Below are 22,103 nucleotides of genomic sequence, written 5' to 3'. Positions count from 1 at the left end.
GTATATATATATATATATATACACATATACATATATATATATATATATATATATATATATATATATATATATAAAGAGAGAAACAAAACCCAGTGTTCCAACAATCCCCTGCATGTGTAGGAAGAAAAATATGCTTTTCAGATAAGCACCCTTAGTCCTGGCTATACCACATAAGTGTCTGCCCAGTAATAGTTCTGATAAATTTTTTGTTAAAAGCAGTTAAAGCAGTTACATTTTTGTTAAAAGGAGTTAAACTCAAGAGTTGCTTTGCATGAGATGTGACTCCAAAACAAGTTGCTGAATATTAGTTATGCATGTGCTGTGGACAAGGCTGTGCTAAGGCAAGCGTGTGTTAGTAATATCAGTACTGTTGTTACCGAGGTGTTCGGCTCTGCCTGGATTGTTTTCTCAGAGAGCTTCAGTTCTTAATATAGTGCCAGTTTCTGTGTTGTGGTAAAAAGAAAAGCCAAAGGAGCATGTATGTGTGGTGGCTGAGATCTTCACCCAGACTGCAGTCTGTCGATTTTCACCAAAGTGCCCCAACCTAGAATGTTTTTAATGTGATCTTTGACATAGGGTAATGGCTTTAAACTGACAGAGAATGGGTTTAGATTCATATTAGTAGGGAAAAAGAACTTTGAACCCAAACTTGTAGCTGTAGCTGAGTTCACTGTGAGGTGGGAGATGCAACTTGTTTGGACAGCTAACAGCTGGTTAGTACTTACAATCAAATGAGCAAGATCCCTGCTTTTCTGAAGGAAGATGTAAATAAGTAAAATAGATTTTAGCCTCAAACCACTAGTAATCTGTGCAGACAGATTACACAAAAGAGAGGAAAAAGCTATGTACTTTATATAGAGGCAGGGTGTCATGCCAGAAAGGCTGATGTTATGTGTTGTGCTGGTAAAGTATAAAGAAGTGAAAGGTAGTGTTGCAGTAGACTTTTTCCCTTTCTTATTTCTGGATCTCTTAGCAGCTAACTGCAAACCGCTCGTTTTATTTTCTCTGTAGCTGATCGGAAGGATGCTGGGGTTTTTGTGCAGTTCAGGTGACTTGCAGTACTCCACGTGGCTACCTCATCTTTCATCATTCTGCCTTAGACTTGCTCTTGATGGGCAGGCTGTACTTGCCCTTCACCCAGGACTACCAGGGACAGCAAGACTGAAGCCTCTCTTGTGTCTGTATTTTAAAATAAAGGGAGTGCTCCTCTCATAGGCCTCAGAGGGCACTTAGTGCTGGACAAACGGCAAGGCAGTTTGCGTGCATGCAGAACCAAAGGGCTGAACTGTGTGCCCAAGGAATGATCTAACCTGCTTACCCTAAGACAGGGTTGGCAAAGTAATTTCTGAGAGCAACTGGCATCTCTCTACAGAACATATAGCTATATATTCTCATCCCAATAAAAAGATACAATATATATATATATGATGTATGTATACATATATATATATATATATACATATATATGTATGAAATCTATTAATGTGCTTTTCTTCTTTCTGTCAGAAAGCTTTTCTCACTGTCTTGGTAAAGTCTTTCTTCTTTAAATTTGAAAGTACATTCATTTCCTCTTTGCATCTTCCTTCTGAACAATTGAAGACTGTTACCTTCTCTGCCTTCAGCCTCCTTTTGTTTAGATTAGATATTTAATTTGTCCCGTTTCTACTCTTCTCTGAATATCTTCCGACTTGTCCACATATCTCATGGAGAGCAGCAGTGAAACATGACCAAAATGTTCCTGTTGACATCTAGTGATGGTGAGTACAGCAACAGGCTTTCCTCACAGACCTCTCTTGCTGTCTGTTCCAACACAATATTTGCTTTTTTGCAAGAATCTGATATTGGTGATGCTTATCTAGCTTATTGTGTGCTGTAACCTCTAGCTCTCTTTCACAGAACTCTTGCCTATCTGGGACAGTGCAAGTTAGGCTGAAAGATAGAAACCTGGTTGTGAGGCTGGCCTGGGATAGTGAAATAGAAAAAGGGCTGACAATGGCTTAGAGCAAATCTACCTGATTAAATACCGGAATAAACATTTCACTGGAAAAAAAAGGACAAGACATGGAGTATTTTTTTTTTGACAGTTACTAAAGCAGATGCCAAAGGGATTTTGGCATAAAATGTGCTGAAGTTCAGTTTGGGTATCAAGGTTATAAAGTGTTTGAGGCTAGGAGACTGCCAAAGAAATGTTTTGCTTGTATATGCAAGACAGTGTTCTTAATAGTATTAACACTAACATTTGTCTTCTTGCTCTGGTGCCTGCTGAAGTCTGTCACTTTGCAGCCCAAGCTGCTTTTCTGTGTTACCTTTTCATCTTCCTTATGGAAAAAAAATTCAGTTCAAGTGATTATTGTGTTAGATGAATTCAGCTGAGTTTGTGTGTATGCATTTTCTTGTAACAATAGGGGTTTTTTGTATGTTTCAAGAAGTGGTACTTTAGATTTTTGTGTGACTTTTTAAAAATCCCTTGTATGGAAGAGCAGTGTTGCCTTGCAGTGTCTGGAGTGGGGACCGATGCAGAGCAAGTCCCATGATGGTTTTGGTTATTTAGAATGTTCTATGCATGCACAGTGAGTTTTTTCTTCATGGAAAGAGGGGAAATCCTCACTCATTGAAACAATTTGTCTTCCAGATTGGACAAAAAAACTATGTGTTTTTGTAGTGGGCTAAAATCCTGCAAAATTTCAGCACTGTATTTTTTCCAGTAATCCCAAGATTGTTTGTTCAGCTGCTTTCATTCAGTGTAGCACTTAATGAGAGTATTTTTAAAAAAGAGAGGTGGTTAGAGAACGGATTTTTTTTTAAGTTCTTTGACATATACTTGTTCTTTCATACCCCTTTCCACATTCACATTGTGTGTGTGTGAAGGAGTGTGTGAGAGGCACTCCCAGGAGGGATGTCAGCAGCTTGTGCTCCTGAGTCAGCAGAAGTTGCTGGAAGAAGGACAGAAGTGTAGTAAGTGCTGTGGCGAATGCCGCGCTTCGCGTTGTGTTGCCTGATCCCGATTATGGGTCTTAAGCCCCTACTGACAGCCACAATCCCCTTGTTTATGAATCTGTTTCTAAATGCTTTCTTTCAGAGAGTCACACAGCTATGACTGCACCCTGCTTCGTTTCGACATTTCCTCGTTAGCCTGATGGGAACTCGCTAAAAGCTGCTGCCCCACGCTGCTTCCATCCTCAGCAGGAAAGGAGATGGTTTCACAGCCTGTGCAAGGGCCAGAGGCTGGGGTGGGTTTGGGAGCCAGGAGGGAAGGATGCTTCATGGTGGCTGCAAAACCATGTTGTCAAATAGCAGTTCTGTTGCTTTATAATTTCTGAGCCAGCTATTACTGTCTTCACCAAGGACTGGGTTGAAATCACAGGGGACTCTGAGAACTTTACATCCCTTTGGGTCTTTTACCTTGGGATACTTTGAACCAGAATGGCAAAAAATTAATTATATTGTTCAATTTAGTGTATCTTCCACCCATAATGTGGTCTGGGGGAAGGGGTTGGGGTTGCTTTTTTGTTTTGTTTTGTGTTTTTAAGTAGCTGACCACCTGAATCCACAAAGTAGTGCACTTAATAATCCTACTTTTCTTCTGTCCTTGAGCATGTGCACTACTACAAATGGGACAATCACCTGTAGAATTGACCTGTGCTTCATCTTTTGAGGCTTGCACATTGGTGACTACCTCAGTTGCTGTTTAGCATGTTCTGTGATCAAGGCTAAAATTTGAGTTGCTCAGTTTGCAGAAATGCTGAGTAACTACTGTTTCCATGTTATTTTGTTCTAAATAATTCAAAAATATGCTTATACAAAGCTGTAGGCGCTCTCCTGCATAATTAATACTACAACAAATCCATGGCAGCATTAAAATGAATAGTCAAAAAGGAGCCCTGCCTGTCTGCTACCTACACAGAAAATTCTGTCCTACCTTTCTATTGCTCTAGAAAGGTCTCTACACTACCAGTTTAAAATAGATAGCTTTTGCTGAAGTCCCTTAATTGAAATTTAAGGAAGAGAGGAGCAAAGAACTGACATGCCCCTGGAGAGCTCAAAGGAAGGAGCAGTGGATGCAAAGTGAAATCAAATCTCTGCTCTCAGGAAGGTGGGATCTGTATCCATCAGTTTCCATAAAGGTACAGTAGGGTTTGAGCCATGCGTGGAGCTGGGTGCAATAAGGCAAGTCTTGGAGTAAGCCACCAACTTTTCCTGATTTTTTTTGTAGAAGAACCCAAAATGAGCTCTCTACTGTGGCTGAATTGTGATTTTTTTTTTTTGATTGGCACACAAAATACTTTGAATGCTGAAAGTTAAGTTGAAAGTTTACAATAATTCCTTTGTAGCAATCCCTTTTGAAGTAGACAGTCCTATAGCTAAAGAAAACACTACGCAGAGGGATAAAGTGTGCTGTCAAGTCTGTATTTTATATTTAACTATTCTATTGAATATGTAAGTATCCCTGTCCTTGCTTGATTTCTTTTTCTTCAAATAATCAGCAGCCTTTGGCATTTCACACCCTTCTTGCAGTAATTTTCAGTAATTTCTTCTGAGTGCTGATGCTTGGTTCTGTCTTAGCTATTTGATACTTCAGTTTCTCAGAAAGCTTTCACATCTGTATTCACTGGTCAGAAACTGTTTGGCTGCTTTTTTGAAGTTTCCGTCTTAATTCCTATCACAACATTTCCTAAGCTATGTCACTTTTTTTTTTTTTTTTTTTTTTTTTTTAATAGAAAACCACTGGTGTTCTCAGCTGTGGCTGTGCTGCCATATCCAGCAGGTTCATGGCAGGGCTGTGACCTGATGAGAATCCCTTTCCCAGGCTGATCTGAGAACACTAATAATGGTGCTGGTTACCTCTCCCAAACCAAGTTTAGCACCAAGCACAAGGGAAACACCCAGGCCGTGCAAACGCGGCCGCCTTGGGCCCGTCACAGGCTGCATTGCCTCATGTCATGCAGAGCTGTTGTTGGTTATTAAAGGCATCCATGCTCTGATGTTGGCAGCCTACCAGACCCATCTTCTTCCAACTGAGCCTCCAGGCTTATTGTATCAGAGCTCAAGAGAGACGTGCCTGCCCTAGCAGTGTGCTGATAGTGTCAGTCAGATGGGTGATGTGGGGTAACTGGCCACTCTTGATCACGTATTCTGTGCCTGGCTTAAGGGCCCCAGTAGATCCTGGCTCAGGGGAACAAAGTGTGTGGCTGCTACTGGGCAATGGGTTGGAACCTCAGCCTGATGACAGTCAGAAGAGGTACTGTTTGCTGCGTCCCCACAGTTGGACCCATGGTGGTGATACACCAAGAACTTGTAATGAATCCTGTGAGTCCTTCCATGAACATCTCCATTTCCTATACCTTTGTGCTCAGAGGGAGCCAAATCACTCCCCGCAGTGCCTCCTTCCTTCAGCTTCATTCTCCACCTCTGCAGGGTCTGGGCAGGAAGGACACTTGTTGTAGGAAAGAACGTTGATTTTGACCACCACATTGAAATCCATCCTGGAGAACCAGCATTAGCATGGAGTGAGAGCCATTCTGTCATCATCTTCCATGAAGTAACTGCAAAGTTGTGTCATAAAGAACGTGAGGTTCTGATCATCACTACAGAACATGCTGTGTGACAGACAGCCTTGCTTAGAGGTCTGTATCTTAGGGATTGTGTTGAGTCATACAGTTGATAATCTAAATGTAAATAATAGTTGATGTATGTTAAAATTTGAATTTCATTAGGTGGAGGTTTTTAGACTTGAACAAATGATTTTTTTTTTCACATAGTGCTGTAACATGCTTACTAGCTTTGACAAAGAGTGTTTCCCCTGATACAGAAATAGCAGATAATAATAAGCAAGCAGACAAGGTTATGCAGCAAGGGGGTATTTTAATCATCTTTGTTTTGGAGAAGACAGGCCAGAGTGAGGTACCTCTTAGAAACAATCTACTTACTGATACTTGGCTTCAACAGATTGACATCATCTCAGGAAAGAAAATAACTGTTTGCTATTCCTGTCATAGACTTCTTTCAGTCACTGCGACAGATGTTCTACGCATGTTGTTCCTCTGTTAGGTTTCTTTAGCAGTAAAAATACTGTGGTCTAAATATAGTTTAAATTGGTTGAGGTACCTTGCTTAAATATGATTCAAAATTGTGTTATACCTGTTTAAATCAGAGTGCAATAGGACAAAACCATTGGAAAGTCTAGTTAAGATAATTACAAGCCCAGGTAGGAATTCTTATTCAATCATATCTAAAGTGAAATGCTATATTTTTCTAATACATTTTGCAATCTGATTTAGGATGAACCTGGATAACATAGTGAATTTCCCTTCCCCTGCTCATTATTTGGAATTACCTTAGACAAAAAATGGGGAAAATACTTAGTTAAATAGTTCTCTTTTGGTTTTTTTGGGTTGCAGTGGAATGTTTTGCATCAGGAATACACAGATTCTGTTATCCTCTTTTTCAATGAAATTGGGTTTCGTGCTCAGGAACAATTGAGGTGGCTGAGATTAGAGGGAGAACCAGTACACATGCACAAGGTACCCATAACTCCTTTGGGGACTTTGGAAGCCTTTGGAAGCTGAGAAGGCTACGGTCCTTACAACCCCCCCACCCTTTCCTCTGCCAGTGAGTTCCAGTTCAAAGCTCTTCTCTGTCATCCTTCCTGCTCACTTGCTTCTGGGAGAGCTAACAGGATGATGCAGGCTGAGTTCTGCCGAACCTGTTGGTGGTAAATGGTTCCTCCTTTTCATTCTCCCACTCATTTTGTATCTAGATGATTGGTTGCTGCCACTTTTTGAGACCACTGGGTTGGGAGCACAGCTTCCCACCTGGAACTGAGTCCTGAGGGTGTGACAGTAACTGCACTGGTGTGCATCCTTTCAAGTGCAATTCCAGTCAATGATGTTGATCAGGGGAATGCTCTTGTTTGGATACTAGCTGGCTGGAGCTTTCTGCTCCCTCTTTCTGACACGTATACAGATGAAGTTGCTAAATTGCGGTGTCTGGGACAAGGTGCTCTTTTGTTTCAAAAAATGATGAGTAAAGCAACAAAGTTCAAGGTTTATTTCATCACTTGGACTTTTACTCCAGTGATAGAGGCTGGGAGTTCAGCTGTAGAAAATTGAGATCCTCAGTTTGTTATCTGTTCTTGTTTCATTGCTAGCTAACGTTATTTAGTAGACTGTTAAAATAATCCTCCAAGAGGGAAGTAAATGTAGGGAGTTACAGGTGCAATGATCTCCAGTGCCTAATGACACTGACTGTTAGCATCCTTCATTTTTTGTGCTTGTTTTTGGGGGAGGAAAGAGAAGCTTATGTGGTAATCACATGCTGCCAGGTCATTGCAGGGCATCTGGTGCCAGCAGTAACACTCTGTTCAAGGTCCTGCTTCTGTGGGAAAACTCACGGGTGGTTAACTTGAGCATCCAATTTTGAGCTTTCACAGGGGAGAGTGGTTCATGTGTGCTTTTTCTTGAAGCCACTTGGGCCCCACTATGATCTCACATAAGGAGGCATTTTCTTCTAGATTTGTGTTACAAATTTGGAGTTGGGATCACTCATATTGATCTTTGGTTTCAAGCTTCTTTGTGCAGCAGTGAAGGTTGTAGTTGTTTACTTACTAATTTCATCATCGTACTTGTGTTGATTTAGTGCCCATAGGTATTTAAGCTGTGAGAACAGTGAGAAAGACTTTAACATCTAATTTCCCCCCTTTTTGTTCTTATAATTAAAAAGAAATCTTAGAGCATTCGTGCAAGGAGTCACTCTGTAAAGTTCATGGTTAATTTCACTATCCATGGACAGACGAATGCACTTCTGGGACTTTTTTGCAGCATGACTGGGGCCTTCTCTTTATGTTTCTATGACAATTTAATATTCAGTTGGGTTCAGAATGAAAGAACAAAAGGATTCTTCAGCATTCAAACCAGCTGCCTAGGGAAGTGGTTGAGTCACCATCCCTGGAGGTATTTAAGATGTGTATACATGGCACTTAGGGACATAGTTTGTGGTGGACTTGTCAGCACCGTGTTAGTGGTTGGACTCGATGATCTTAGAGGTATTTCTAACCTAAATGACTAAATGGTTCTAAGATGCAACCTACTACTTCCTGAGTTTGCTCTCCTGTTTGAAGGGCTGAGTGAGGCACATCAGGAAAGTTGTGGTGTCTGGGTTTCAAACTTCAGCGCTTTTGACCACCTTCCATGCCACGTATAGGAGCATGGTGAGACCTTTAGTTCTTGAAAGGTAGATTGGTTATTTAGGGACAGACATTTGAGATTATGCTTCATTTCTTTGTCCTTATTTGTTTATAATAACAAGGCTTCCAGGAAGAAGATACTGCCTTTAGTTCAGGATTTTGCAGGGCAAATTACTTCAAGTGAGAAGTTGTTTCTTGGAGGTGAATGTAGCAGAAGTGTTCCTGCCTGCCTGTAGCATTTGGATATAACTAATAAGGATGGGAAACACCCTAACCTTAAGGTAACCTTCTGCCCTCCTACTTTGCCATCTGTTTCAAGGCCTGCAAAAGATTTCACTACCTCTCACACACTCTTCTACCAAGGCTGTCTCCCAGAAAGGGAAAAAGAAGAGTTACATAACAGTGTTTTCCTCCAAAACTGTATGTTATGGAATTCAACCAAGACCCTGATTTTAGCTTCAGTAGAAGTCTAAAACTGGCACATAATGTTTTCCAAGGTCCCTTTTTCTGTATGTATGAAGAAAGTAAATGAACCAATAGTTTAGTATGTGGGGTACAATATTCCTAAATAGCAGCAAAGTAGAATGGTTCTTGGGGAGAGCCACAACCACCAATTCACTAGTTAGTGAGCTTTCCTTCTCCATCAGGGGATACAATTTCTTTCTCAGAAATCACCAGCGGAGTGCTTAGAGGAGAGGAAATGCGCTGTGATACAGAAATGGAACCCATTTCAGATATGATACCCTCCTGTAGAACGTTAATGAACTGCAGCAGTTGTATGTAAGGCTTGTGGCTTGTTACATATGCTTAGCTTGTCAAAAGTTTCTCGGGGCATTAAGGGCAGGCAGTGTCATTTGTGCAACAGGCAGAGCTCTCTGCCCGTGGATGTAACACTGACCTTACTTGAACTGATAAATAGCTGAATTATCCATGACCTTTAATAGCTGAAATGTGTACATCATCTGCAGCTTTCTTCAGGTTTGCTTCAACAGAGATCACTGGATAAAGCATATGTACGTATGTATGCAGTGCTCTGTGTGATCCTCTCTGGCTTGTAACAGCACATCAAGAGAATTCCAGAGTTTAGGAGTAGCAGAGCAATCACTTTTCCATGTGCTCGCTCTTCCTCATGAAAGGTATTCATTCATAGGGATGCATGGTGTTGTGCAGCCAGCTGATCCGAAAGAAAAATAAAACACGACAGAATGTAATGTTGGACTTTAGCCTCTTAATGTAAAATAAGTACTATCTTCTGTTTGCATTCTCTGGTTTAATTTGGAAGAAGACAGAGACAATATTAAAATATAATGAGGGCAATTAATTTTGTGGTTCACAGTGGCTCAGATTTAGAAGGGAAAAAACCCACCTTAATCAGCACAGTACTTAAGGGCTCCCTGTAAGAAGGTTGTGCTTAACCTTCAGCAAACGCTTAAGGGCTGCCCTGAATAGTAATGGGTTTAAGCACATGCTCAAGTGTTTTCCTGAAGGAAGACCTAAGCATCTTCTCAAGTGTTAGATTACGGCTTCATTTACCTTATTCATAAATCCCAGCATCAGAGGCAAACTTTTCTTTCATCTCTTGGCAGATATTTGGGTGTATAGATTTTTCCACCTCCGTTTGCCCTGCTTTCCGTGGCTCTCTTGCTGCAATCTGATCAGCCCAGGCTGACCTTCAGGGGTGCTCCACATGGTTCGGGAGCCTGCCCGCATGGCTCCGATTGCACGATCAAAGTCCGTACCTTGCCTTTCATCTGCCGGCTCTCTGCCCTTCCCAGGGTTATTAATTTGAAGAACTCAAAGACGCAAGCCCTCTCTGCCGCGCCCGTTCCCCGGGAAGTAGGAATGGGAATTAGGTTGTCCAACGGCTTGGCTGTGCTCAGTTTTCCATGGTGGGAGATGGGATTGCAGAGGGTTAAATCTGTACCAGCTGCTTCTTGCTTGGTTGGCTGTCGGAAATGCAAGGGAAAAAAAAAAGAAAAGTAAAAACAAAGCAGGAGAGGAAAAAAAACCCCACCAGCCCTACAAAAAATATGGGGGGAGGGGAAAGGAGAAAAAAATAAAAAGGGTGGGGGAAGGAGGAAACAAGAAGAAGGAGGGGAAAACAAAATAAAGAAGGTGGAAAATGGGAAGAAAAAAGGGGGAAAGAAAAGAGTACATAGAGGTGTAAAGGGATACACCTTTACAAAAAAAGTAAATAAGAATAAGAAAAAAAGAAAACTAAAATGGAGGAAGTAAAACGAAAAATGGAATAAAGAAAAAAGGGCAAGGAGGGAAACTAAGGAGAAAAGGGGAGGAAGAAAAAAGTATCACGGGGAAGGGGAAAAGAAAGAAGGGAGAAGAAAGAAGAGAGAAAAAAGAAGAGAAAGAAAAAGGAGGGGGAAAAGGGGAGGGGAAGAGTAAGGAACAAGAAAAAAGGAGGGGAGAACCCCCCAGGCGAGCGCGCCGCCCCCCGCGCCGGCAACGGCCCAGGCCGCAGCCCCGGCCGGGCCGCCCCGAGGCCGCCGCGGGGGCCCGGCCGTGCGCGGGGCCCGGCCTTGCGCGGCTCTTGCGTAAGCGGCGGCCCCGCCGCCCTGCCGGTGGTGCCGTTGCCATGGCGAGATAGCGGGGGAGGATTCCTGGGATCCGTAAGCCGGGGGAGAGGGACAGATTACGTCTTAACCCGTCACTCCGCGGCGCCTAACGTGATGTGGCAGGGTCGCCCAGGTGTCCCGGGGGGGCGACCCGGCGGGCAGCTCCGGGCTGTTGCAGGCATCGTTTTAAATAAAATAAAGCTGGGAGGGAGGGAGGGAGGGAGCGGGGGTGGCTCTCGGGGTAAGAGGATTAGATGCGTTCGCATGGGGGCCAGGATGAGAAAAATACTGCAGGGCTTGAGAGAGGTGGGTTTGAGAAATTGGCCTCGATGGAAACGGGAGGCATCTCTCTTTATGAACATTCCTAGTGCCTGCTGAGAACTGCCTGGCAGGTGCTGGAAGGGGATTCTTTTAATCTTCATCTGCATATTTTATTATCACATTTAGTTGTCAGCATTTTAATCGTAAGATGTGCACATAAACACACCCTGAGAATCTCTAAGCAGCGAGTCCAAGTACCAGCCCTATGCTGATAGTGAGCCTAGATCAAATCATTGACAGATGTCTTTTACATGAATGGAAGGAATGACGGGAGAAGGCATCAGTGTCTGCTTGGGTAAGTTTCCTTTCCCTTGTCTTTAATCATTGTTAGTATTTTACACTGTCTCTTCCTCAATGTCAGAGTGGGAGCAGTCAACTCTGGTGGGGTCTTCTTGTGCTTTTGATCTTCTCACTACTCTTTGCCTGCTAGAATTCCTAGAAGCAGGTGAGGATTTATTGAACCCTTTTGCCGTGGTGTCTTCTTTGTCGCTGCAAGGATGTCATTAGAGCAGGGAAAAACTTTATAAATTCAGATGTTCGATTTTAAATTTGGAAAAGATGATGTCTGGTCTAGAATTGAGTATGAAAAATACTGGTCTCCAAATTTACTGTGTTGTAAACATGTTTCTTAAGAGAGCAGCCCCTACCTGTGTTAATAATAATATTCATTGCCAGAAAAGAGATGTGTGTGGGGAAAAAGTCTTAAGTGAATTTAACATTCTTAAACAGTTCTCCAGCAGTGGGGTAAGAAATGTAAGAGAGAATACTGCTGGGAAATGAGCTTGCGTTACACCCACAGAGCATATACTGTACATTAGTTATAACCCTGTTGTTTTTGTTGCCTGCAATTAATTGAGTAATTTCTTCCGTGACTGAAACTGCAGGTTAAGCATGTTTGCTTTGAAAGCCAGTCTTCTGAATTGAGACGGCTTTTGCACTTACCATATATTAACAAGCTCTCGCAAAGCACATTTTGTGTGCTATGGTTCTCAATTCCTGAAAGGTGTCAGTGGGGGTTAATTCACTGTTACATAAACAGCCAATAACAGCTTCCGACTGTACTGGAATTGCTCTAAAATAGTTATTAGCTTCAAGGCCATTATGGAAGAAAAGGCATTTCACTTTTGCAGATACTATTTCTATGAAAAACCCAGAAATGGACTATGAGAACTCTGAACCATTGAAGTGAGGACACTGCTGTATGAATAGGCAAAGCTGTAGTGTAGCTTTACCACTGGGTTTTACAACTCTGACAAGGCCTTTACCTCCCAGTTATACTTGGAAACCAACAAAATCTCAACCAAGCCAGTTTTCCAGAAGCTGAGCATTTATTGTATGAAGACACTCTAGTAGAGCATCATTGCTTTAGCTAGCAGAGCCTGGGTGCTACCTGTGTGCATGCATGCTGATGTTCTAAAAAAGCAGAAGTCAGAGCTGGCATCACAAAAAGCCAAATCTTAGAGCAGTTCTGAACTGTGGGGAGCACAGGAGCAGCACAGAGAGCCAGATGCTGGGGTTTATTGCAGCAGGGTTATTCAGCAGTTCAGTTCACTCCAGGTGGTGCAGGAAGGAGCTGAGAATCAGTTTCTGAGCTCCCTGCCTGGGAAGCAGGGGTGCCTGGAGGGTGGAAGATATGCCTGCAGCCATTTCTAGTGCCTTCTGGTTTTGAAACTTCCCATGGGGAATTTGCTAGATAGTTTTGTTGCTGAAGTGTTTATTTAGCAAAGCAGGCCTGGTACCTGTTGAAGCAGCCTGCAAAATTGGCTCTTGCTCTCTGGGCATGAGCAATTGTTGTTTGCTCAGAGAACTGGAAGTGTTTGAATATGAGAACTTTGCTTGCATTTAGACATCTTCAGTTGCCCCCAGACTAGCTTACACCTTAACTTTTCAGAAGCTGGAAATACTACTTCTGCCTCATTTCTAGAGTAAAAGAGTACAGGAAGGGATTTTATGCATAATTCAGCTGGTTTTTGCATATGACTGCTCATACTGACTGCTACTTTCCAAGAGATAAAGTGACTTTATGTTTTGGTTGTTTGAGCTATAGGAGTTGACTCCTTTTTATTTTAAATGCAGTGTTGTTCTGCATCACCAGCAAGTTATTTATTTAGGTGTCTGAGGGAAACACATGACTTGGCATTAACTTTTCTTTTCCTCCCATCTCCCCTGACCCCAAAGTAGTTCAGCCTGAAACTTGATAAGTTAATTGCAGTTACCTTGGCAAAATTATAAACAAATTAAGATGGATGAAGCCTGGCCATAAAATTATTTTGGATAGGCTGGGAAAATGCAGCTGAGAGCATTAATTGCTGCTACTTTCACTGCTACCTTTGACAGTGTAGGGTTTCAGTAAGTAATTCCTCCTTGAAGGAAAAGAAACATGCCATGTCATCTGTGTCACTTCTATAGCCTTTCTAAAATTCCCTGGATTTATGACTTGTGTTAATCAATGTTTTGTAGGTCTTTCAGATATTTTCAATTCCCTGATATGGAACTAGTCCATCTCTGTATCTTTATTTTGGTATATGTATGCTTGTCACAGGGAATTACACGGTTTTGCACTATTTAAAAATGGCAGACCCTTACTACAGTCAATATAGTTTTAATGGAATTAATGACATTTTAAATTAAGAAGAATTTTTGCTCATTTGTCTGTTATGGACCATAATTTGATTAGAACCCCCAGCAGTGCTGATGGCCCTGGAGATGATTGATGACAGAACACAGCACATACTGGAGGATCAGCTGTTAATGTTGCTTCATCCAGTCCTGCTTATGTTGTGGAAAGACATTTAGGAGGTGCCTAGAGCTCAAACATGGAATTTGTTTAGAGGGAGATTTCAGAAGAACACCAAGCATAAATCTTCCCATATTTGCAAGTTTTTTTGTGATATTAAATCTGATGGTGCACATTTTTGTAGTATATTTTACCAAAAGTGATCCTAAAAATTCACAAGTTGTCTTTCATCCAGGAGGTGGGTAGTACAGCAAGAGTGAGAAGCAGGGATAAGGCTTTTGAATCTTGATGAAGCTAGCTCAGCCAGAGGGGATGTGTCAAGTGGGAGGCAGAGCTGTCTTTAAAGAACCACATGGATATCTTTTGGTATGGTCTAAGTGTCCATTTCAGACCCTCTGCAGATTTACCATACTGTTTCGGTCTTTACTTGTTTGGATTTTATATATTATAGAGTATATGATTGTAAACCACTTCATACAGAGCACAGTATTCATTCTGGTTGAACATTCATGCCTTATTATACGTCTTTATCATCATTGCAAGATAAATATCAGGGCTTTATGACTTAATAATAAGTTTTATCTTTAAAGATCATTTTCTAACATATTGAAATGGGTTGTTACCTCACCTAGGAGTTATGAGTGTGATTGTTGGGAACACCTGAGAGTTGAGTTAGCTGAATGCTGTTTTAATTGGCAGGAGATTACCAGTTTCTATGGGAAAATGAATTAGTTAAAACCCATCACAAAGGCCTTTTGAAAATTCTCAACTGTATTATGAAGATTGTTGATTTTGAAATTACTTACTACAAGTTGGAAGAAGAGGGTACTTTCTCAATACCCCAGTTTTGCTTTGTCTGTACACAATAATTGGTTTACACTGTATTTAGGAGACACATACAAAACAGTTGTGTTTTTGCAAAAGTTTTAGCAGTAGCTTTGTGTGGGCCCATTGTGAGACAATCTGATAAGGTCTGACTTTCAGAAAGCCCCCTGCTGAAAACCAGGCTGGTTTAAGAGAGCTCTGGTTTTCAGCATTTTGATTCATTAGATGTTTTGGAAGTCTCTGCTCTCACTAGTTAGTACTGCCTGTCAGAATGTGTAAGGGCAGGAGGAGTTTGTGGCCACTCTTGGATGCAGTAATTGTACCTGATGAGACACTGGCACAGGTTGCCCAGAGAAGCTGTGGATGCCCCATCTCTGGAAGTGTTCAAGGCTAGGTTGGATGAAGCTTTGAGCAGCCTGGTCCAGTGGAAGGTGTCCCTGCCCATTGCTGGGGTGTGGGAACTAGATCATCTTTAAGGTCCCTTCCAACCCAAAACATTCCATGATTCTGTAAAATAGTGAAAAAAGCTGACTTACAATTTTTGTGTATCATTGGAAAGGGCACAGGTAAATGAGAAGATAGGCTCAGGAGGGCAGGCAAGGGGCTAACTCTAGCGTCTCTATGTAAGTAGTTGGCAATAAAGTATCTAAGTATTTCTGTAAGTCTTCATGTGTGCAGCCACTATGTTCCTTAGTAATATAATTATCTTTCCAATGAATTCTTGGAGGGTGGAAATCTTGTTTCATGGACTAAAACTATAAAGTACACAGGAAGGTTGTGTTGGATGTTGGTACCAAACCCACATATCCCATGACAAGTTCCTAAACCCAGAGACCAGATTTCCACTCACTACAAAATTCCCTCACCTCTCCATCATCATCCCACACATTCTCTTCTGCCTTCCCATCACTGAGCTATGTAGTCAAAAACAAGAATCCCCTTCCCTTTTCCCTCTTACCTTAAAAGAGGGAATTTTGAGCTTCTGGTAGGTGACTTGCTGCCTGCAGTTTTTACTGCTCTGTTCCTTGGACATTTTCCAAGGCAGTCAGTCCTGACTTTCATCTACACCCTGGGGATTCCACAGGTGCGATGGAGAAGTGAACCTTTGTGTGAGATTTGGCTGGTTTGCAGTCTCTTGCCACAGGGGAATGGAAGTAATAACAAGGGAGTTCCCACAGATAGGTTGATGTTGTGGGGTTGTGCCAGGAAGTTTTGGTTTCCTAATAAAATTGAAAGACCAATTTCTGCTTCCCTTAAAATCCTTGGGAACTTTATAGTCGGCCTGAGTACTGACTGAATTTTGGTGAAGAGTCAAATGCTCACCTGGAGTATGGGGTTGGGGGAGGCATTTCAGCTTCATCTAATTCTAATTTATTCTGTGTGAGATATTCACCTGTGTGTGCCTGCAAGGGACAGGTAAATGTATAACAGAGAAAAAGCCCTGCATTTTGACATACATAAATGTCACTTTACAATGGCTACGGTGTTGTTAGTGCAAAAAGCAAAGCATATCCCTGTTGAAATTGCTTAAAACAGATGTGTTTTCAGAAGGAGTTCCCTAAACAGTAGTAAATTTACTCACAGATTGGAATAAGCAATAGATGTTAAATCCACTCCTAATAAGTGTGTGCCATGCCATTCATTGGGAGTTTGTCAGATGACCTTCACAGTAGATTTGTACTGTACTCAAGCATGTACAATTAAAGCTCATTGAAATTAGATTCTTAGGACAGTATTGACATTATTTTTAAAAAAGTGACTTTGTTTTCCTTTATAACTTGTATTTAATGGGAGAAAACCAATAAAAACTAAAATGTTAGAAAACTCAAAACTTGTCATATTTCTATAGTTTTTCTGAAATTATCTGCATTAAATGAGGAATTACTTGTTCTAAATTTTACAGACTTTGTACTGAATTTGAATTTTCAAAGTCTAAATGGCTTCTAGTTTAAATTATTAAAATACGTGAAATAAAGCTTTGGAGCTTTGGACAAATGTTTTTTGAGTTTTTTTTTTGTTGTGTTTTTTTAGGAAAGATGAAACTTCATTCCAGAAAATATTTTGTATTGTAAAACTTGCTGAAGCTCATCCTTTCCACAAATAGCTTAGATTTTGGTAGTGAATTTTTTTGTCAGAATTTTTTTTGTCAGATTCCTTCTGGCAGCGTCATTTTGTCATCTCCATGGGGACTTAGAGTTTTAGGGAAAGATAGGTGTCAGCCACCATATACTATAGATAAATGATGTGTCCTTTGGTAGTATTAGAACAGGAGAAATGGCCAGTACATCATTAAAGAAAATTGAATTTAGGATTTCAAAATGCTGGAATATCTTATTAAGAGTCCCAGTATTGACTTTGGATTTAGGAAGTTTCCATGGTCCATAAGAGTGTGTTTCCCACCCATGATGTGTTTCAATTTATTTTGCTCTGATTTTATGGATATACATTACTTGTTTTGGGGATAAATGTGAGGATAATGTGCCATATAATGCATTTTAGTATCCAGTTGACATTTATTGTCAACCTGTTTTCTTAAAACCTAGTTTTTATAGGGGAAATTTCAGATCAGAGTGTATGGATTGATATATTTGATCTGCTTCTTGTTACACAGGATTTGCAGTATAATACTTAAAGCCCCTTCCATAATACAGCACAGAGTTTCTTATTGGTCTGTACAAGATATTCCCAAAATGTGTTTGCTAGCATGGTTTAGTGCAGCTTTGAGGTTTTGCTTGGCATTATGCCTTGAGAAAGCTTTACTGTTGCATTGTTTGTTTTCAAATTTTACTTCTTAAATATTAATTACATATGATATAAAGCAAAAATTTGTAAATTAACATGGCCAACCATCTCAAGTCTGAACTGGAAATGAAATATTGGAAATAAAATTTTGGTTTGCTCTAAGTCTTGTTGATCTGTATGAGACAGAAGGTATCATTTCCTGCTGTGTATCTTCAGCAATCAGCAGTGAAACAGCAGACTGATTGGTTATTTACTTTTTATTTTCTCTCCCATAGATCTTATGTCAACAGCACTCAAGCAGAGTGTAGCATGGTTATTTTTACTGTGTCTTTATTGGTTGCATAGATTAAAACATGAGCAGTTTTATGGAGGTTGCTTTTTTACATCCTGACAACTTCATATTTGTCCTTGTCTTTATTAAAACATTTCATTTCTCTCAGACAACTTAACCTTTTTTTTCTACTCCAGCTAATGACAAGGACAAATATTTGTCAACATCCTTTCAACATGATGCATTCACAGCTCCATCAGTATCTTGGGGGTCTGGAAGAATGTTTCTGACCCTTCCTGTAGCAGAGGTGATGCCAGGTGTGGGAATGTTCATCTCTGCTTCCATCTCTGCAGCAGTTCTGGTGGTGATGTGCAGCTGCCCAGGCATCACCACCAGCCCTGGGGGCCACCTGGGGATCTTTCCTTACTGATGCACTCTCCCAAAGCCCTGGGTGGCTGTGGGAACATGGCAAGGAGCAGGCTGCAGGTTGGGTATGTTTCACATCTTCCTTTCTCCTAAAGTATTGTTCCAGACCTCTGAGCAGTCATCGGGTATAACATAGCAATGTGCAGCGAGGTGTGGCCTTAAAGTCAGGTGTCCGGCTGGCAGAAGGGCGGCCAACACCCAGCTGCAAATGTGTGTGCACCCTCGGCGTCAGAAGGCTTCGGGCTGTGCTCACAGCGGACGGAATCGCTGCTGGCCGACAAGAGTAAAGAGTCCGGACACTCACTGGGGACTTGTCAGATTTATTGTCAACCAGGGAGTGACAGACACCCAGGTGTTGAATCTAATGTGTCTACCAGCGTGTGACCCAGAACAAAGGGTGCAGCAGGGTTATAAATGGGAGGAGGGATCTCAGGGAGGGGTTTACAAAGGAACCAATAGGAGAAGGCGAGGGAGTGGACTTAGGATAACGGGCATGAGAGAAAACCCAATAGAAACAATGTAAAGGAGGGGCCCCGGAGCCACAGCCAGTCAAGTCTCCCTAAGCACAGAAGATTCTGGCAAACTAGGAGGAGTGGGGAGTGATTGGTCCCAGGGAGGAGAACAAATTCACATATAAGGAAACACAGGGGAGGGGAAATTATATAACAGAGAGGATTGACATAAACTGTGGCGGGAGTAACCAGGGTAACCAAATGACGGACAATACCATGGCGGGAGTTGCCATGGGAACATAATAACTGACAAAGATAAGGCGGGAAAAACTGGGAGGGCAGAACCATTACAGAAAATGGGGGAGCAATACAGAAAATGGGGGAGCAATTAAACAAACTAACAGAACACACTACAACAGCAATGAAGCAAGCAAATTCTACAATACCTCCAAGCCCACTATAGTTGTGGAGTTCCACCATTTTGCTTTGGATAAAATGATCAAAAATAGTGTTTAGGGAAAGAGTGAACATCACCCGAACAGATACAGCGACTTTGTCAGGATGTGTAGGGTCTTGAGCAGAGATACGGGTTTTGGGCATCTGCAATGTTTGTGAAATAGGAACAGTATTTTTTTAAGAGTATGGACAAGTTAAACTTCTTGGGAGAAAGGGACTTAGTATTTTTTTCCCTTTTATATGTGCTGGTCCAACTGCTCAGTAAATATGGTCCTAATCTTTCACTAGCAGACTGTGATATGAACACCAGTGATTGCCTCATGTCTCCTTCAGACCTGTGCGAATAAAAACCCACGAGTGTGATTTAAATCTTACATCAGCATTGGAATTATTTGGATTCCTTCATGCTTTCAGCTATTCAGGATGTCAGTTAAAAAGGCCTATTTCTACCAACATGTGATCAGAGATTTCTGTCGCACTCTGCCTGGCACAGACCTAGTGATGATGGATGTGACTGGTACCTACACAGAATGTTCCTGCTGTGTCTTTTCCTGAATGTGTGCCCAAAGGGAAGCTTTCCACAGTTTTTGAATGGCCTTTAGCTGAAGACTTGTTCAGGAGGCAGAAGGTATTTTAAGAAAACTGTGGTAGGTACGAATCCTGGTAATAAGGCTCTTGTGGTCTATTCAGTGCTGCCTGACAGGTCTGTATTTGATTTCACTGATGGCCTTTCAAATGCAGAGTTAGGTTATTGCAGCTGAACAATTGTAGGTATCTCCCCACAGAAGGCCCCACTGCCTTTTCCTGGGCAAATACTCTCTTGTTTTTTCATATCCTACTCTTTCAAAATGAGTTGAAGTGTTTAATTTAGGAAGAACACAGTCAAGTATTTTCTGCTGTGAGATGGCAGAAGGGGTGTTTGTTCCTGGTGATGGGGCTTGCTGGCGTAGGTGTCTTCTGTGGCTTTGGAAGGAATGTTCAGCAGATACTTGATGACCTTCTGTAGGAGGAAAATAGGTGCACAGGTGAAAATGGAGGAGGTTCTTGTGAATGTCGAGGTCTCTTGCAAGTCTGGAGCTCAGCCTACGTTTCAGTACACAGGCAGAGAGTTGTGCTGCCAAGAAATTAATGTCTCTTTTACTGGGATAGTGAGGGTCTCTGTGCACCACATTCAGAGCGCTCCTATGGCTTTGCTTACAGACCTAGGTTTGAAAAAAGCAAAAATGTTCCAGCTGGAAAGGAACTGATTTTTCTTTAAAAAAGGGGAAAAAAAAAAAAAGAAAAAAAAAAAAGCCTTGGAGTGCCTTGGGTGTGTTGGGTAATTGTGTACTCAAGAAACGCACTTACATAAGTGAAGACACTCTGTAACCCTCGCCTGCCAGGAAGGCAGGCGCTGCAGAAAACCCACTCATCGCAGAGGAACCTCCAGTAGGTGCAAAAGGGGAGGAGAACCTTTGTTCTTTGTGCTGTGTTTATTCACAAAGAGAAGTTGTCTTTGGCATGTGTGCTTGGCACCAGAGGATTCCTGTTTTTTATCCTGCGGAGCTGCTTTTTCTTGTCGGTGTTGCGGGTAGGTTTCCTTTCCTAACGCGGAAGGGGAGAGGTGGGTATTTTCCATAGCTCGTCCCAAGGCTTCGTCCCTGCTGGTTGGAAGAGCCCAGCAAAGCACCTTCTGGAGGCAGGGTAGGAGTCAGAAGCAAAGTCCTGGACAGCAGCTCTGGTGGATTCCATTCCAGAGCTGTTTGAAGAGAGAAGGGAAAGATACGGGGGGATGTAAAGGTGGCATGCAGCAGGGCGCAGCGTCAGGATATCAGTCTGGGTTCCCTAGTTCAGTAAGGAAAGCTCACACAGATGGGGAGAGACTTTATAGTGATAGGACAAGGGGTAATGACTTTAAACTGAAAGAGGGTGGATTTATATCAGATATAAAGAGGAAATTCTCTACTGTGAGGGTGGTGAGACATTGGAACAGGTTACCCAGAGAGGTGTTAGGTGCCCCATCTCTGGAAACAGTCAAGGCCAGGTTGGATGGGGCTCTGAGCAAGATGGTCTTGTTAAGATGTCCCTGCTCATTGCAGGGGATTGCTTTAGAGGACCTCTGAAGGTCCCTTCCAACCCAAACTATTTTATGATTCTGGCACATGCTCAGTAAATATGGTCCTAATCCTTCGCTAGCAGACTGTGATATGAACAGCACTGATTTCCAGATCTGCTTCTCATGCTTAACAGTGTGCATTTAGGGGAGTTGTAAAACAAGTGTGCTTTCTGGGCGAAACTAGGCTATACTGTATTTACCAAGTAAGCACATTTTCCATTAAAGTAGTTTATAAAACGTTCAAACAGGCCTTAGTGTTTGCTTACATTGCTTACGGTACAAATGTCAAATTTAAATGCATGTGAAACTTTATTTCAGATGTTTATTTCAAATGTAATTTGATTTTACTGTGAAAACATTTCAGGAGTTAGGTTTGAGATGTGTGACAGAACAGCAAAGATATTTAATACTTAGCTTAATTTAGAAAAATGACCTTTCAGAGGAAAAAACTGTGCTTGTCAAAAATATACTGATGAATTAATTTCTTGTGATGCCAGTGTGATAGCTGACTTTTGAGAGCAACCTTAAAGATAATGAGTTTTATTTTTATCTTAGATCTATCTGATTGTAGTGCCTCTCACAAATCAAGTCACTTTACTGACTTCTATGCCTATAAATATAGAGCAAAATTTGGAAGCAAAAAAGAGCAACCAGAAAAAAACCCCAAACAAAACCAAAAAACCAACTCCAACAAAATTAAACCAAATCAGAGCAGTGCAAATCTGACTGACCAGTGTGGATGCATACTTGGGATTTTAAATGACATTGTAGTTGTAAGATCAGTGTCCTCTTTCACCACCACTACCTCCCCCCTCCCCATCAACAAACCATCCTAAAAATGCTATGTAGAAATACCAGCATTGTAATCAGTTTTTAAATGTCCCTAATAGAAATGTGATTGCAATGCTGTCTTAGAAAATACTTAACTTTGTTTCCAGAGACTGGAAACTTTGTTTCCAGAGACATATCAATGACTTTTATTTTGTAAGAGTATGCAAGGAATTTGAAAGCAATTTTAGAACTTCT

General features: G+C 41.5%; 1 protein-coding gene across 3 annotated transcripts in view; it reads left to right on the top strand.

Moving 5' to 3' along the window:
- Nucleotides 1-22,103, top strand: part of HIVEP1 (HIVEP zinc finger 1) — a 123,822-nt gene that overhangs the window by 30,123 nt on the left and 71,596 nt on the right. The window contains exon 1 of one of the 3 annotated variants that reach the window (XM_059476539.1): nucleotides 20,483-20,552. The exons of the other annotated variants lie outside the window; for them this stretch is intronic. Coding sequence (XP_059332522.1) covers nucleotides 20,483-20,552 — 70 coding nt within the window. Of the gene's footprint in view, nucleotides 1-20,482; nucleotides 20,553-22,103 lie in introns of those variants that run through there. 3 annotated transcript variants of the gene reach the window in all.

This window comes from Ammospiza nelsoni, chromosome 1 (genome assembly GCF_027579445.1).
Source record: "Ammospiza nelsoni isolate bAmmNel1 chromosome 1, bAmmNel1.pri, whole genome shotgun sequence".
In the NCBI taxonomy this organism is placed as follows: Eukaryota; Metazoa; Chordata; class Aves; order Passeriformes; family Passerellidae; genus Ammospiza; species Ammospiza nelsoni.
The sequence above is the reverse complement of the archived record's forward strand: the minus strand, read 5'-3'. Positions and strand labels throughout refer to the sequence as shown.